Source organism: Eimeria tenella, genomic scaffold (assembly GCF_000499545.2).
Source record: "Eimeria tenella Houghton genomic scaffold, Eth_scaff40, whole genome shotgun sequence".
Classification (NCBI taxonomy): domain Eukaryota; phylum Apicomplexa; class Conoidasida; order Eucoccidiorida; family Eimeriidae; genus Eimeria; species Eimeria tenella.
The window spans coordinates 221,634-236,529 of NW_013543335.1; the positions used below are offsets into that span (position 1 = coordinate 221,634).

At 46.2% G+C, this 14,896-nt stretch overlaps 5 protein-coding genes across 5 annotated transcripts in view; 4 read left to right on the plus strand and 1 right to left on the minus strand.

Annotated features, from left to right (window-relative positions):
* ETH_00007250 (uncharacterized protein) overlaps positions 1-443 on the plus strand; it is a gene marked incomplete at both ends in the record, with an annotated part of 3,218 nt that extends 2,775 nt beyond the window's left edge. Inside the window, one exon of the mRNA XM_013376818.1 lies at positions 158-443. Within this exon, the coding sequence (XP_013232272.1) occupies positions 158-443 (286 nt within the window). The remainder of the gene's footprint in view (positions 1-157) is intronic.
* Positions 444-497: 54 nt separating this feature from the next.
* Positions 498-1,458, minus strand: ETH_00007255 (uncharacterized protein; the record flags this gene model as incomplete). The annotated part of the gene is made up of 2 exons (XM_013376819.1): positions 498-541; positions 603-1,458. 2 exons carry the CDS (start codon positions 1,456-1,458, stop codon positions 498-500), a joined length of 900 nt encoding a protein of 299 aa, XP_013232273.1.
* Positions 1,459-2,784: 1,326 nt separating this feature from the next.
* Positions 2,785-3,835, plus strand: ETH_00007260 (uncharacterized protein; the record flags this gene model as incomplete). Its single annotated transcript, XM_013376820.1, has 4 exons — positions 2,785-2,867; positions 3,059-3,165; positions 3,269-3,400; positions 3,744-3,835. 4 exons carry the CDS (start codon positions 2,785-2,787, stop codon positions 3,833-3,835), a joined length of 414 nt encoding a protein of 137 aa, XP_013232274.1.
* Positions 3,836-5,732: 1,897 nt separating this feature from the next.
* Positions 5,733-7,382, plus strand: ETH_00007265 (50S ribosomal protein L1, putative; the record flags this gene model as incomplete). Its single annotated transcript, XM_013376821.1, has 2 exons — positions 5,733-6,410; positions 7,308-7,382. The coding sequence occupies 2 exons, from the start codon at positions 5,733-5,735 to the stop codon at positions 7,380-7,382; spliced, it is 753 nt and encodes a 250-aa protein (XP_013232275.1).
* A 6,173-nt stretch (positions 7,383-13,555) lies between these two features.
* Positions 13,556-14,896, plus strand: part of ETH_00007270 (uncharacterized protein) — a gene marked incomplete at both ends in the record, with an annotated part of 2,034 nt that continues 693 nt past the window's right edge. The window contains 2 exons of the mRNA XM_013376822.1: positions 13,556-14,342; positions 14,575-14,895. Coding sequence (XP_013232276.1) covers positions 13,556-14,342; positions 14,575-14,895 — 1,108 coding nt within the window. The remainder of the gene's footprint in view (positions 14,343-14,574; position 14,896) is intronic.

Here is a 14,896-nt window from a genome sequence, read left to right on the forward strand (position 1 = left end):
TCGGACAGCAGCAGCAGCAGCTCTGCCTGCAGCAGCAGCAGCAGCAGCAAACAAGAGAACAATAATAGTTTTATTATTTATTTATTTATTTATTTGTTTATTTTAATTTATTATTTTTATTTATTTATTTTTCATTTACCCTCAATGCAAAGTAAAGACGCCAATCCCGCACATTCATCGTCTGCATCATTTCGCGGACCACCGCAGCCCAGCAGTCTTCTTCTGCTGCTGCAAAGAAGCAGCAGCAGCAGCAGCAGCAGCAGCGAAGCGGGAGTAGCAGGGGCAGGCGCAGCAGCATCAACGGCAGGAGTAGCAGCAGCAGCAGCAACAGCAACAGAAGCGGTAGCAGTGCAGGCAGTAACCGCAGCAGTAGCAGCAGCAGACCCCAGCAGCAGCAGCAGCAGCAGCAGCAGCAGAAGCAGCAGCAGCAGCAACAGCATTAAAAGAATCACCATATGAAATAGACGAAATCTGCTGCTGCTGCTGCTGCCCACAAACTAATGCAAAATGAAACGGAAGCACTTAGCCGTGAAACGACGAGCTGAACTCCCCCAAACCCTAAACCCTAAACCCTAAACCCTAAACCCTAAACCCTAGCTCACCCAGGATGTTTGGCAGGGGCACGTTGAGGCCTTGTGCTGCAGCAATTTCCATTTCTGCATCTGCTGCTGCATCTGACAGCAGCGAATCTAAATCGAGGCCCCAGCTGTTGGTTTCGTAGTCTCCCCACAGAGACTCTGCATCGGACTCTGCTGCTGCTGCTGCTGCTGCTGCGGGTGCTGCTGCTGCTGCTGTCGACAGGCGGTCCGGGGACCAGCTGTAGGGCCCAAAGCCGTAGTCAATCGGGTTCAGCACTGCGCACGGTCCTGCTGCTTCTGCTGCTGCTGCTGCTGCTTCTGCTGCTGCTGCTGCTTCTGCTGCTGCTCCTGTTGGGCTGCTGTTGCTGCTGCTCGCTGGACTGTCTGCAGCAGCAGAAACCGAGTTGAGGCAGCTCCACGCGAATCTGCTGCTGATGTGCCTTTTGCTGCGCTGCTGCTGCTTGCTGCTGCTGCAGCCCTTGCTGCGGCTGCTGCTGCTGCTGCTGCTGCTGCTCTCGCTTGTGACTGAAGACAAGTCCGTCCACTCGGAGTCTGAGCTCGCAGCTTCTGCTGCAGCAGCAGAACTAGCTGCTTCTGCTGCTGCTGCGGAATCAGCTGCTTCTGCTGCTGCAGCAGAATTAGCTGCTTCTGCTGCAGCAACAGGGGAAGCAGGCGGGGGAGCAGCAGTAGCGGAACTAGCTGCTCCTGCTGCTGCGGGAGAAGCTGCTGCAGCAGCTGCAGCAGCAGGTGGAGATGTTGGGGGCTTCATGAATCTTCCGCTGCGGCAAGCAGCAGCAGCTGCTGCTGCTGCTGCCGATGCACCTGCCGCCGGGGCTTCTATTGCTGCTTCTTTTGCTGCTGCCCCTCCATCAATTCTCATCTGCAAAAAGAACTTTTGCTGCTGCTTTTGCTGCTGCTTTTGCTGCTGCTTTTGCTGCTGCTTTTGCTGCTGCTTATGCTGCTGCTTTTGCTGCTGCTTTTGCTGCTGCTTCTGCTGCTGCTTTTGCTGCTGCTTCTGCTGCCAAGTGCTGCTGCTGAATACTTCAGCAAGAGTGGCTTGGATTGCGAGAGCCCGAGACAAATAAAAGAAAAACAAAAAGAAATGAACAGCAGCCACTGCTGCTGCTGCTGCTGCTGTTGGTCCTGCTGCTGTCGAGTTACGCGCCCGCCTTTTCGCTTTCGCAGAGACGAACTCAAACAAGTAGCCCTTGTTCCTGCTGCTGCTGCTGCTGTTTCTGCCGTTGCTGCTGCTGCTGCTGCTGTTGCTGCTGCTAGTGCAGCAGGCACTGCTGCTGAAGTCAGTAGCTGCTGCTTCACTTGGGTCTTTGTCTGTTACCTTTTTGGCCGCTTTCTGGCCTCCCGCTGCAGCGCCTGGGCCTGCGGCTGGGTGCAACCTGAACTGCTGCTGCTGCTGCTGCTACTGCTGCTGCTGCGCGCAGCAGAAGTTAAGTCCCGCTTTGGCGCTCTCTTGAAAGGCAGAGGCAAAGAGAAGCTGCAGCAGGAAGGGCAGCAGCAGAAGAGAGGCAGGGGCGTCGGATCACCCCACTAGGTATGTTGCAGCGTTGCAGAAACCACGAAGTAGCTGTTGCTGCTGCTGCTGCTGCTACTGCAATCGCGTGTGTCAGGGCAAATATTAGAGGCAAATCAACAAATTCAATTCAAGAAAAAGCAGCAAAGTCGCAGGCGCTCGCCGCGAGCTTGCTGCGCTGCTTCCAACGGCCGCCACGCGCAGCTGCCCAGCAGCCCCAACCCGAAAGCAGCGCAACAAACAGCTCTTCGTCTTTTTATTCTTTCAAATTGAATTTCGCGCTTTCTTTGCGATTCTTTAGAGTCTCGTTTCAGCTTCTGGGGCGGAGGGAATTCAAATTGCAGGCCACCCCAGCTGCTGCTGCACTGGCATCTGCTGTTTCCTGGGGTCTGGCGACCTTTCTCGCTGCGTCTTCCACTTTTTCTTTCGGTTTCCACTCTTTTTTAGAATTAAATTGCATTTAAAAGGGCGTAGGAGCATTTCAGTTTTCGTTTCTGGCCGAAAGCTGGGCCACCGCGCGGTGTCTTCTGCAGCCGATTGCGCACAGGCGCACGATCCGCACTCGAAATCTCCCGAACTCCGCGCTAAACACCTTTTTTATTCGCTTCGGGAGTTTTATTTACTTATTTCCACGTTTTCAAGAAGATATTGGAGCTTTTCGCCGGAGAAAAAGCCGCAATGTGTGCCTATTTCCCCCCAGATTCGAACTCCGGCATGCCGCCGCCAGCCGCCGCAGCTTCGAACTTCCCCGTCGCCGGCAGGTGCAGCAAAGCACTCAAATTCGAATAGTGGAATTTGGAATTTGCTGCAGCATTTCGGGAGTCTTTTGTTGCTGCTGGCTTCAGCAGCAGACTCGGAGGGGTTCCAGGTGGCCAATTGCGTCACTTAGGCCTTTATTTTGTCCTTTTTGATGAATTCCATTTCCCATTTTTGTTGCATTTTGGTTTTTCAGACTTGTGCGCGGCTGCGACCTTCCGGCGTTCTCGGGGAAGCAAGTTTCGCTGCTGGGCACTTTGCTGCAGCTGCAGGGCAGCGTGGCGTCGATCCGCGCGGTAGACGGTGGGTTTTTTTCGTTTTTTTCGCTTTTTTAGATCAAATTTAACAAATTAAATTATATTTTCCAGTTTAAATTCCATTTCGAGCTCTTTTGCCGCCTCTTCAGGCCTGGACATCTCCTGCACGCTCGCCTGCCCGCCCACCGCGGCTCTCCAAAGCCCCGTCATTGCCTGCGGAGAGGCCCAGGGAACTTCTCTTATAAATTGTTTTCGTTTAATTCCTTTAGGCGGAGAAATTGGTAAAGCTTTATGCCTTTTGCTGCTGCTGCTGCTGCTGCTGCTGCTGTGGCAAACAGAATAAAGGCTGCAGCTGTGTGGGGAGGCTTTACTTCCTTTTGCTGCTGCTGCGGCTGCAGCTGCGTGGTGAAGCTTTAATACCTTTTGCTGCTGCTGCTGCTGCTGCAGCTTTCGGTTTGCTGCAGCTGCGTGGCGAAGCCTCGACGCCTTTTGCTGCTGCCAGGGGTCTTCTGCAGCATTTTGGATCAAATAAATGAGTACATTTAATTATTTTATTTATTTTTATTTATTTTCATTTATTTTTATTAATTTTAATTTGTTTTTGCATTTATTTTGCAAATTCAGACAAAGAAGCAGCAGAAAAAGTCCTCGCCTACATGCAGCACCCAGGCCTGCAGGATCTGTACACCCCAGCCCCAGTGCCCCCGCCCCAGTAGTAGGGCCTTCTCGCCTTTTGCTGCTGAAGCAGCAGAAGCAGCAGCAGCAGCTGCTGCTGCTGCTGCTGTTGTTGTTCTGCCACGAGATGCTGCTGCTGTTCTGCCGCGAACTGCTGCTGCTGTTCTGCCACGAGCTGCTGCTGCTGGAGCGGGTGCTGCTGCAACGCAGTTTGCAGCTGCTGCTGAGCGAGCTGCTGCTGCAGCGCAGCTTGCTGCTGTTGCAGGACCTGTTGCTGCTGCTTGAGCACAAGCTGCTGCTGCAACGGCTTCTGCTGCTGCTGCTGCTGCTGCTGCTGCTGTGCTGTTTCTGCAGGAGTTCTTGCTGCAGCGGATTTAGCTCAGCGCTGTTTGCTGCTGCCTTCTGTCACCACTGAAGGTCTATTTTCATTTTTCTTTTAATTCTGATTCCTTATCATCTTAAATCAACAGGTTCTGCTTCAGCAGCAGCAGCAGCAACAGCAGCAACAGCAGCAAGTTGAATCTTGAGCGGGACTGCAGCAGGAAGGCAGCTGAACTATTCAAGTTCCTTTAATGAATTTGAAACTCAAAAGTGTCTATGAGTAATTATTCCTTGCATTATAGCTGCTTTTGCTGCTGTTGCTGCTTTCGCTGCTGCTGCTGCTGCTCCTGCTGCTGCTGTTGCTCCTGCTGCTGCTGCTGCTGTCTGAATCTGCTGCAGGTTTAGGCTGGGGTCTTTCCTTCCAGTCTTCACTTTAGAAAGAAACGCGAACCCATGCCAGCAGATCCCTGCAGAGGGTTTAGGGTTTAGGGTTTAGGGTTTAGGGTTTAGCATCTTCGCCTCGGACTCAAGTCGAAGCTGTACAGCTCAGCCTGAAGCATCTTTCGAAATAAAAACGAAATTAAAATTTAAAATAAAATTAAAAATAAAAATAAAAATAGTTAATTAATTTTAGAACGAAAATTAAAAGTAAAAAAGAATTCATTAAAAGGTTGAACTGAAAAGCAAAAGTGAAGAAAAGGAACTTCATTCAAAAGTTTGAAATTTAGAAAGTTGAAAGGGTTTAGAATTAAACAAACAAAAATAAAATGAATTTAAATTAAAACAAAAGGCTAATAAAAGAGGAACAAAAAAGAAATCAAATAAATCTGAATTCATAAGGAGGGAAAAGGATTTCAAATGGCAGCAGCAGCAGCGCCAGCGAAGAGGTAGTAGGGGATTCTAACCTGAATATTCGTCTATTTTGAAGATTAAAACGATCAAAATGTGTCAAATTTAATTTCCTTTTCATTTCTTCAATTAAAATAATTAAAACATGAAAAGGAAAAGCCCGGAAAAACAGAAAATACGAAAAATTCAACTTCCGTGGACTCCCGGCTTCGCTGGCCGCTGCGGCAGTTTGATTCCTTCTCAGCTTTTAAATTCACTTTTCTTGAAATGTTTGAAATTAAAATATCAAAAATAATATTCATTTTTTGTTTTATTTAGAGCAGGAGCAGAATAAGTCTTATTTGCTGCAGAGGGGCCCCCCAGGGTACCTGAATACGAGAGCAGCAGCAGCTGGGGGCCCCTCAGGGGGCCCCCCGGGGGCCCCCCTCATTTGGCTTTTCGTTTTGCAAGATTTCTTCTGCCTTTTATTTATTTTAATATTTACTTCAAGTGCCACTCCTGAGAAGTTGGAAGAGGGTGTAAGCTTAGTGCCGCAGCAGCAGCAGCAGCAGCAGCACAGCACCGCAGCAGCAGCAGCAGCAACTGGAGGCCTAACTTGAGTCTGGCTCCTTCTCATTCGTTTTAATTATCTTTTTGCATTTTTTAATTAAACGTTTTGTTGCAAATGCTGCTGGCCCCTTGAATTTAAACTCTTTTACGTTCAGTGCCACAGCAGCAGCAGCAGAAGCAGCAGCAGCAGCAAAGCGCAAGGCCAAAACTGCTGCGGCAATGCTGCTGAGGGCCCCAGCAGCAGCAGCAACAGCGGCAGCAGCAGCAGCAGGAACCTGCGCGCGCGATCGACTGCGCGTCGCCGGAGCCTTTCTGCTGCTGCAGCCACAGCTGCTGCTGCAGCAGCAGCTGCAGCAGCAGCAGCAGCAGCAGCAGCAAAGGAGGGGCCTGAAATATATTCCTTTTCATGGCCGCAACAAAAAGCCCCGAAAGGTCTTGCCGCCGCCTCCTGTCTTTGCTGTTGATGCTGCTGCTGCTGCTCCCGACGCAGCCCTTTTATTGGACGACCTGCAGCAGCAGCAGCAGCAGCAGCAGCAGCAGCAGCAGCTTTCCCCCTTCCAGGCAGTTCAGCTGCTGCAGGCGTTCTTGCCTCTGAAGCCGCAAAGGGCGGCGGACGACACAGCAGCAGCAGCAGCAGATCAGCAGCAGCAGCAGCTGGATGGGGCAGCAGCAGCGCCTGCTGCTGCTGCTGCGGATTCCCCAGAAGCAGCAGCAGCACCAGCAGCAGCAGCAGAAGCAGCAGCAGCAGCAGCAGAGAAACAAAAAAGGGACCCTTTTATTTATATTGTGATGAAAGTAAATGCGGACTTGAGCAGAGAAAGTGTGCGGGGTGTATGTACACTCAAACACGGGGTGGGCAGCGACGCGAAATTGGCAGTTTTCTGTTCCGACGAGGAAGTGAGTTTTCTTTCATTTCTTTTTCTGTTTTGGATTCTAAATTCATTTTATTTTCAAATTTAAATCTAATCATTCTTTTCTGCTTCTCAAATCCTTTCAAATGACGCCAAATTGAGTGAAATTTATTGCAAGTTCAATTTCGTACTCTGAGGTGTACGTACACCACATACCTCCCAGAATTGATCAATTGAAACGGTTTTTTAATTTTTCATTTTATTTCTTTCTTTTATTTCATTTTTATTTTATTTTAATTCATTGTTTTGTTTTGTTTTGTTTTGTTTTGTTTCATTTTATTTTATTTCATTTTGATTTGAAAAACTTCGATGACAGTTCCCTGCAGCTGCTGTCAATTCTCCCTCTAGTTCTAACTTTTGTCTTAATATCTATTTTATTCTAATTTTGATTTTAATTTTATTTTCCTTCTTATTTTTTATTTCTTGTTTTTGTTTTTCCTTCTGTTATGTCTCTAATTAAACTCCAACTTTGTTTCTTTTTGCATTTTTACTTCAATTTCATTTTTCTTTCTTTCTGCTGCTGCTGCTGCTGCTGCTGCATTTATTTCTTCTCTGCTTCCAATTCATGGCCTTTCATTTCACTTTATTTCTTTATTTCATTTCATGTTATTTGATTTCATTTTTAAATTATTTTTCGTATGTTTATTTTTATTTTTTAATTTGCCAAATTTTAATTTATTTTTCTGTCTGCGTGGCTTTCTTGATTTCGCCTTCTTCGCTTTTCATGAAAATGAATAATTACTTATAATTAATTATTATTGATAATGATTTATTTGTAATTAATTATAATTAATTATAATAAATTATAATTAATATATATATATTTGTAATTATTATTCATTTGTTTATAATTTAATTATTATTTATTTATTTATTTTTCCAGGCTCCGGCTTTGCTTGCTTTGGGCGCTGACTACGCGGGCGGCGACGCGTTAATTCAAAGAGTTGCAAAAGGGTAAAAAGCGGAAAATAAAATTGAAAAGATTTATTTTTTAATTTTGAACCAAAAAATAAAATCCTTTTAAATCATTTAAATAATAAAGCTCTTCATTTGCTGCATTTTACTGTCTCTTTTGCTTTTAAAAATAAAAAAAACGAACTTTCCGGCTGCAGCTGCATGCAGCCATCTCGTCGGGTGTACATACACCTCACGGCTTAGCCCCGTCGAAAATCTAATTTTCAGATTTTTACTTTTATAGATTTAATTTGGCGCAAATGAAAGGAATAAAGGAGTTAAAAGGGTGTTCTTTTCGCGTTTACTTGTTTTCTGAATTTTATCTGTTTTATTTCTTTTTCTTTTCAACAAGATGGGTGGGCTTCGACAAAGCCATTGCCTCGCCAGCCATAATGCCAAAACTTTTAAAAGTGGCAAAGATTTTGGGCCCCAAAAGACTCATGCCTTCTGCGAAGTCGGGTGAGTCCGTTCGGGTGTACGTACACCTGAGGTGTACGTACAGCTGGGGTGTACGTACAGCTGGGGTGTACGCACAGCTGGGGTGTACGTACACCTCGCGGCGGCTGCGAGCGGCGGCTGGGGGCGCGAGAAGTTCTTTTTTTTTCGCTTGTGTTCAATTAATTTAATTGCAGTTTGTTTAGTTTTGGTTTTATTGATTAAATAAATCAAAACTCGAATTCCTGGCTGTTAAAGGGACTAAATGCAGAAGAAAAGAAACAGCGAAAAGAAGCTCTGCAGGCCAACTCAGGAAATGAGTTTAAAAATGAATGAAATAAAGTTTATTTAAAATTAACTTCAAAAGCTAAGCTTTAAATGAATTGAAAACAAATTTAAACGAATAAAAGAATCAAAGGAGGGTAAAAAGAGTCAGAAGCAGAAAACTGGGGGTTGCTGTTTGGGGCTCAAGACTTTTGCAACCCTAAATTAGGGTTTGGGTCTAGGGTTTAGGGTCTTCGCTTGAATTCTGTTGTTTCCTGCTAGGGTTTGAGCTCTGCATGCACGAAGGGGCTTGTTATCCAGGGTGTAGGGTTTAGAATCTAGGGTTTAGGGTTTAGGGTTTAGAATTTAGGGTTTGTGCAGGGTCTAGAACCCATGGCCCCTGCCACAGAAATTGTGCTCTTATATCCAAGGTCTAGGGTCTAGGGTTTCGGGTTTAGGGTTCCAGATTTAGGGTTTAGGGTTTAGGGTTTAGGGTTTAGGGTTTAGGGTTTGTGGTTTGCAGGCACAGTGGTGGGGAGTTTGGCGGCCGCTGTGCGGGCCTGCAAGAGCGGGAGTTGTGTGGAGTTTCGCGCGGAGGGAAAAGGACTTTTAAAAGTTGCTTTTGCATTAAATGAATTTTCGGATTTTCAAATTCTCGAAAACTTGAAAACCCTCGTCGCCGAAGTCCGCGGCTCCGCCTCTCTTTTGGGGTTTAGGGTTTAGCTTCTCAGGGCCACTCTTTTTTGTTTGTTTGTTATCTATTTGTTGTTTGTTTATTTGTTATTTGTTCGATGTGTGTTTTTTGTTATTTATTTGTTATTTATTTGTTATTTACTTGTTATTTGTTTATTTGTTTGTTTGTTTGTTCGTTTGTTGTTTGTTGTTTGTTTGTTTGTTTGTTTGTTTGTTTGTTTGTTTGCTATTTGTTCGTTTATTTATTATGTGTTTATCTGTTTATTTGTTTATTTGTCTGTTTGTTGTTTGTTTGTTTGTTTGTTTGTTTGTTTGTTATTTGTTTGTCTGTGTTTGTGTTTGTTTGTTTGTTTGTTTGTTTGTTTATTTATGTATTCATTTATTTATTTGTTGTGTTTTGCGACACAGTTGTTTTCTTTTTGGGTTTTTATATGAGAGGTTTGTGGTTTGAAATCAAATAAGAATTGTTTGTTTTATTTGTTATTTTGAAAGGGTATTGTTGTTTCTGAAAGTGTAAAAAGAGAATTGTTTTACTTGTTTTTTATTTTAAATAGAATTATTCTTTTTAAATTGCGAAAAGAAGAATCGTTTTATTTGTTATTTCTACAAGGGGGAATTGTTTTTGAAATTGTAAAGAGAGAATTATTTTTCTGTTACTTTTATTTTTAAATGAGAGTTTGTTGACTTTTAAAAACAAAAAAGATTTGTTTTTTATTCTTTTCAAAAGTTGGAATTGGCATTTCGAAATAATGAAAAATAGAATTTTTTGTTTTTATTCTTTTATTTAAAAGTGGAAACAAAAAGAAAGTTGATTTTTTGTTTTTGAAAGTGGAATTGTTTAGTATTAATTTTAAAAATGGAAATGTTATTTAGAAGAAAACACAACTGGGATTGTTTTTATTTATTTTTTTAAAAGTGGAATTGTTTTGCAGAAACCAAGTGAAACTCCTCTTTTTTATTCTTTCTAAATGGTGGGGTTGCTGTTATTTATTTTTTAAAAGGTGTTATTTATTTTCAAAAAGTGTCAGTGTTTATTCTTAGAAGTGTCGTTATTTACTTTGAAATGCTCTACCATTTACTTTGAAAGTATTATTATTTTCAAAACTCATTTTGTTTATTGTTAAATACTTGTTTCTATTCATTTTTAAACTTTGTTTTTATTTTTAAAATGTTTATTGTTTCGCTGCAGCTTCTCCAGCACATCCAGTTCATCCTTTTGGCTGAATTAGTGAATAAATCCCGAAAAAAGAATAAAACTAAACAAATAAATAAATAAATTAAAATAATAAATAATTAAATGTTTTAATTCCGTTTTCCTACAGGTCTTGAAGGCCCAGCCGCGAAGTCGCGGCGGAGGCGTCGAAACTTCGGGTGTATGTACACCTGCTTTCGCGTGGCCTCCTCTTTCGTTTTTAAATCGACGCCATCACTTTTTAAAATCTCAAAAAAAAGAACTCCAAAGAGGTGGGGCTTTTCAAGGACTGGCGGGCCTTTCTGCTGTCTTTAGTTTGTTCCTTTTTTATTCTTCTTCTTCTGGTTTGTTTCTGTTGTTTTATTTCTTTATTTTATTTCCCTTCATTATTTTTTTTAATTTTTCCCCCTTACTCCTTTCGTTTTATTCCTTTCGTTTTATTTCTTTTGTTTTGTTTTTTTTGTTTTGTTTGTTTTGTTTTATTTTATTTTGTTTCTTTTGTGTTTTGGATTTTCCCGAAATTCTGCACTTTTGCTGTTTTAGATTCGCTTCTAGTCTTTTCTTTTTATCTCTTTTTGTTTTATTCTTCTTTTTGGTTTTTTATTTCTAGTTTCTTGCTCATTTTCTTTTTCTTGTTAGATTTCTCTTGTTTGTCTTTTAGTTTTAATTAATTTTAACTTTAATTTTTATTTTTTCTCTCTTTTTCTCTTTAGGCGCTTTCCCTCGCCTCTGTTTCCATTCATTTCTTTTTCCTTTTTTTATTTCCTATCTCTTCGAGTTTTTGTCTTTTCTTATTCCTTTGTCTCTTTCGTTTTGTCTCTTTTCATCTTTTTTTAATTCCCTGAACCCTCAAGCCCAAACCCTAAACCCTCAAAATGAAACCCTAAACCCTCAGACCGAAACCCTAAACCCTGAACGCCAAACCCTAAACCCCTGCTAAGCATGCATGCGACATGCGCAGAGTGATAAACACTTGTGAAACATTAAATGTACTTTTAAAGCATTCAAGGCATCTAAAAATTCAAAAATAAAATAAAATAAAATTAAACTAATTAAATAAATAAGTAAAACAAAATAAAGTGAAATAAACCGCCGATGCAACTCTTCCTGCGCTGTGTGCTGCGGTGTACGTACACCCTAGACACCCCGGAGCAGGGCTCGGAGCAGTCAAAAGGCTCTTCAGATTTTTTTATTTCTTCTGCAACTTTGGAGGCCGAAGGGTCTCCGGAAATTCATTTATTGCCAAGTGCTCTTCACCCGGCCTCTGCTGGTTACTTCCGCTAGAGTTGGCGGGTGACCAGTGGTCACCTGTGGTCTGTTGCATGCGCATGCATGCAAACGCATGCAGCCAGTTGGCAAAATGCGCAGGAAATTGAGGAATAAATTATTCTATCTGTGTTTATTTTAAGATTATGGTCCCTCGAAAGTATATATTTGCACCATTTCTTAAATGCCGTTGCAAAATTCATATTTGCATGTGCCACATGTTGCAGGTGTACATACACCCCATATATTGTATGTCTTATACAGGGGTCAGCACACCTGTAAGCTTCATATATAACATATATGTAAATATAGATATAATATATATAATATATATATTATATATATATATATTATATATATTATATATTATTATATATAATTGCATATCTATTTATTTATATTTATTACTAAGCATATCATTGCGAATCATGTGAACTCAACTCCCAGCCAAAACCTGCGAAATAGCTGAGGGCCGTGGGATTCTTAAGGATATTGCTGCTGCTGCTGCTGCTGCTGCTGCTGCTGCTGCTGCCCTTCAGCAGCTGCCGGTTGCTGGCTGCTGCTTTCTCGTGTACATATGAGGGCCTTTTATGCCGGCTGCAACAGCTAGGTTGCTGCTGCTGCTGCTGTTAAAACAAGCCCAGTGTTGCTGCAGCAGCAGAAACTGCTGCTGTAGCGGAAACTGCAGCAGCAGCAGAAACTGCCGCAGCAGCAGGAACTGCTGCAGCAGTAGTGAGGAGCAGCAAGAGCTGTAGCCGCGGCAGCGACAAGCAGCAGCAGCAGCAGCAGCAGCAGAGGAGCTAGCTCCAGATAGGAATGGCTAGCTGCAGCTAGCTGTAGCTAGCTAAAACTATTGCAGCGGTCAACAGCCAGCCTTCTGGACTGCCCCTGGCTAGCTAGCTTGCTGGCTAGCTGGCTGGCTAGCTAGCTGGCTAGCCAGCTAGCTAGCTAGCCAGCCAGCTAGCTAGCTGGAGACCAAATGCCTGAATAGTTGTATTGTTTTGCTTTGCTAACTTTTAAATGCTTTCTTTGCATGCAGCGCTTGCGCTGCCGCGGCCGCTCTGCCGCTCCTGGGGTGTACGTACACCCCAGAGTCCGGCGTTTTGCTGCTGCGTCTCTGTTTGGACTCTCTTCATTTTTGCTGCTAAATGTTTTAATTTACCAAATTCTCAGTGCAGCAAGGGCCTGAAAGCGCAGCTGGCAGCAGCTGCAGCTCTGCAGAACTGCAGCAGCAGCTCTGCAGAGCAGCAGCAACGGGAGCAGCGCCTTTTGCGGTTCTGCTGCAGCTGCCGCAGCTGCTGTGGTCCCTGCTGCAGCGCCCCCATCAGCAGCAGCAGCAGCAGCCGGGGCTGCTACTGCTGCGCTGGCGCTGCCTCGAGCTTTCAATTTTTCTAAATACGTCAGCAGCAGCAACGGCGGCCGGGACAGCAGCAGCAGCAACAGCAGGAGTTGCAGCAGCAGCAGCAAGAGTAGCAGCAGCAGCAGCAGCAATGGCAGCTCCAGCCACCGCAGCCGCAGCAGCAGCAATGGCAGCTCCAGCCACCGCAGCAGCAGCAGCGGCAATGGCAGCTCCAGCCACCGCAGCAGCAGCAGCAGCACGGTGTCAGTGCTGCTGCTGCTCGTTTAGGCGCGGGGCTTCGGGCCGGAGGCTAAGAGTTGCTTCTTCGGGAGCTGGGGGCCCCCCTTTGCTGCTGCTGGTTGGCCCTGCTGCTGCCTCATGAGGAACTCCTCTTTTGCTTCTGAAGCTTTGTGGAGTTTGAATAATAGTTTTATTGTTGAGAAGTGCTGGGATTTCGACTTAGCAGCAGCTCGCCGGAGCGCTGCTGCTGCAGCTGCGGGATGTTGTGCTGTGCAGGCGCAGCCGCAGCCTTCACAGCCGGTGGCTGCGGGGAAGCGGGGGCTTTGGAGGCGAAATGGGGAACCTGAACAGATAATGAAAGGCATTTAAGGAAATTGGTTTTATTTTGAAGAGAAATTCCCGCAGATTGTGGAGAAAGTGAGGGAACTGGCTGGGGCGTTCGCCGATGCGGAAGTGCTTTGGGGTGTACGCGCAGCTCTGCGATCATCGAGACGCTGCGAGCGTTGAGAGGAGTTTCAGAAATGTTTTTTTTTCGTTTGCAGCTTTCTTTTTAAAGGTTTCGAGAATTATTTCCAGTGCCCTGTGGGGCGAGTGAGGCTGCCTGAAGGGGAAGCTGGAATCGTTCGTTGCAGGTTTTTTCTGCACAGCCCGTTCAACTTTTGCATTTCAACTTCGCCGTTCTGGCTGGACATGAGGGCGTCGGTGAGTAGCGACGTTCCTGAAGACTTTTTTGATGTTTTGGCTTAGAATGAAGGGCGTGAGCTTCTTCAGCGTTCCCCTTTTGTTGCAGCAGCAGAGACGAGCTGGGAGGCCCCGCACCGCGCACTTCGCCTTCCACTTCGCCCGAGCTTTCCCGCGTTTCGGGACTGCCTTCGGCGTGTTTTATTTCGCAGTCTTTTGCTGCTGCATCGGCAGCTCGCAGGCCTTCAGCAGCGCCGCTGCTGCTGCCTTCCGGGGGGCCCCGCTGCACCTGCTGGGCTCGGGGGGCTGGGGCCCCAGCGAGGCCTCCTTAGCAGCGCAGCAGCAGGCGTATGGCTCTCTTGCTGCAGCAGCTGCAGCAGCTGCTTCCAAAGAGCCCCCACTTGCTGCTGCACTTCCTCGAGATGAGCAGATGAAGGGCGGCAGCCCTCCAGCCTTTTCCCCCGCGGCCGCCGACGCCCCCCCGCAGCAGCAGCAGCAGCAGCAGCAGCAGCAGGGGGGGGAGGAGGAGGCGCTTTTGGAAATGAAGCCCCGGGCGGCGCGGGAGGCGGCAGCGCCTGTTCAGGTGTATGTACAGTCCAGAGACGCTGGGAGAGGCCGCAGCAGCAGCAGCAGCAGCAGATCTCTTCTGGGGTCGCTTTTTAGTTGGTTTAAGAAAGATGCTGCTGCAGCAGACCTGGCAGCAGTTGCTGCTCTCGCCCAAAAGCTGCACCGCTGGAACCTCCACCGGCAGCAGCAAAACAAATCCAAAACGAAACTCATCTTCGCCATGAGACACGGCGAAAGCAAATTCAACGTTTGGCGCAGAGAGGCCTTCACCAAGCTCAGGTTTAGAGGTGCTGCTGCTGCTGCTGCTGTTGCTGCTGCTGTTTTGCGGATACGACGTGGCTGTGTTGCTGCTGCACTTGCTGCTGCTGCCGGGTGGTTGACTTGGTGCGAAACTGTCGCTGCTGTTGTTGCTGCTGCTGGTGCGCAGTTGGCGTGACGCTGACCTGTTGCTGCTGCTGCTGCTGCTGCTGCAGCATGTTTGGCCATTTCGCTTCTGCTGCTGCTGCGTTTGTGTCTCAGATATGCTGAGACGAGACTGGGGCGAATGCGATGTGCCTCTGTCAGCAGCAGGAGAGCTGCAGTGTACAGACGCAGGGGCGCAGCTGGGCCGGCTGCTGGCAGCAGTGCGGCAGCTGGAGCAGCAGCAGCAGCAGCAGCAGCAGCGCGGCCCCGCGAAGCTCCTCAGGCCTTTCTGCGTTGACGCCTTTCTTGTGTCTCCGCTCACTAGAGCGCTGCAGACAGCTGCGAACACTTTTTACGGGGCGGACCCGAGCTGGCAGTGCAGCGGCGCAGTCGCTGCTGCTGCAGGTGCTGCTGCTGCTGCTGCTGCTGCCGCGCGGGG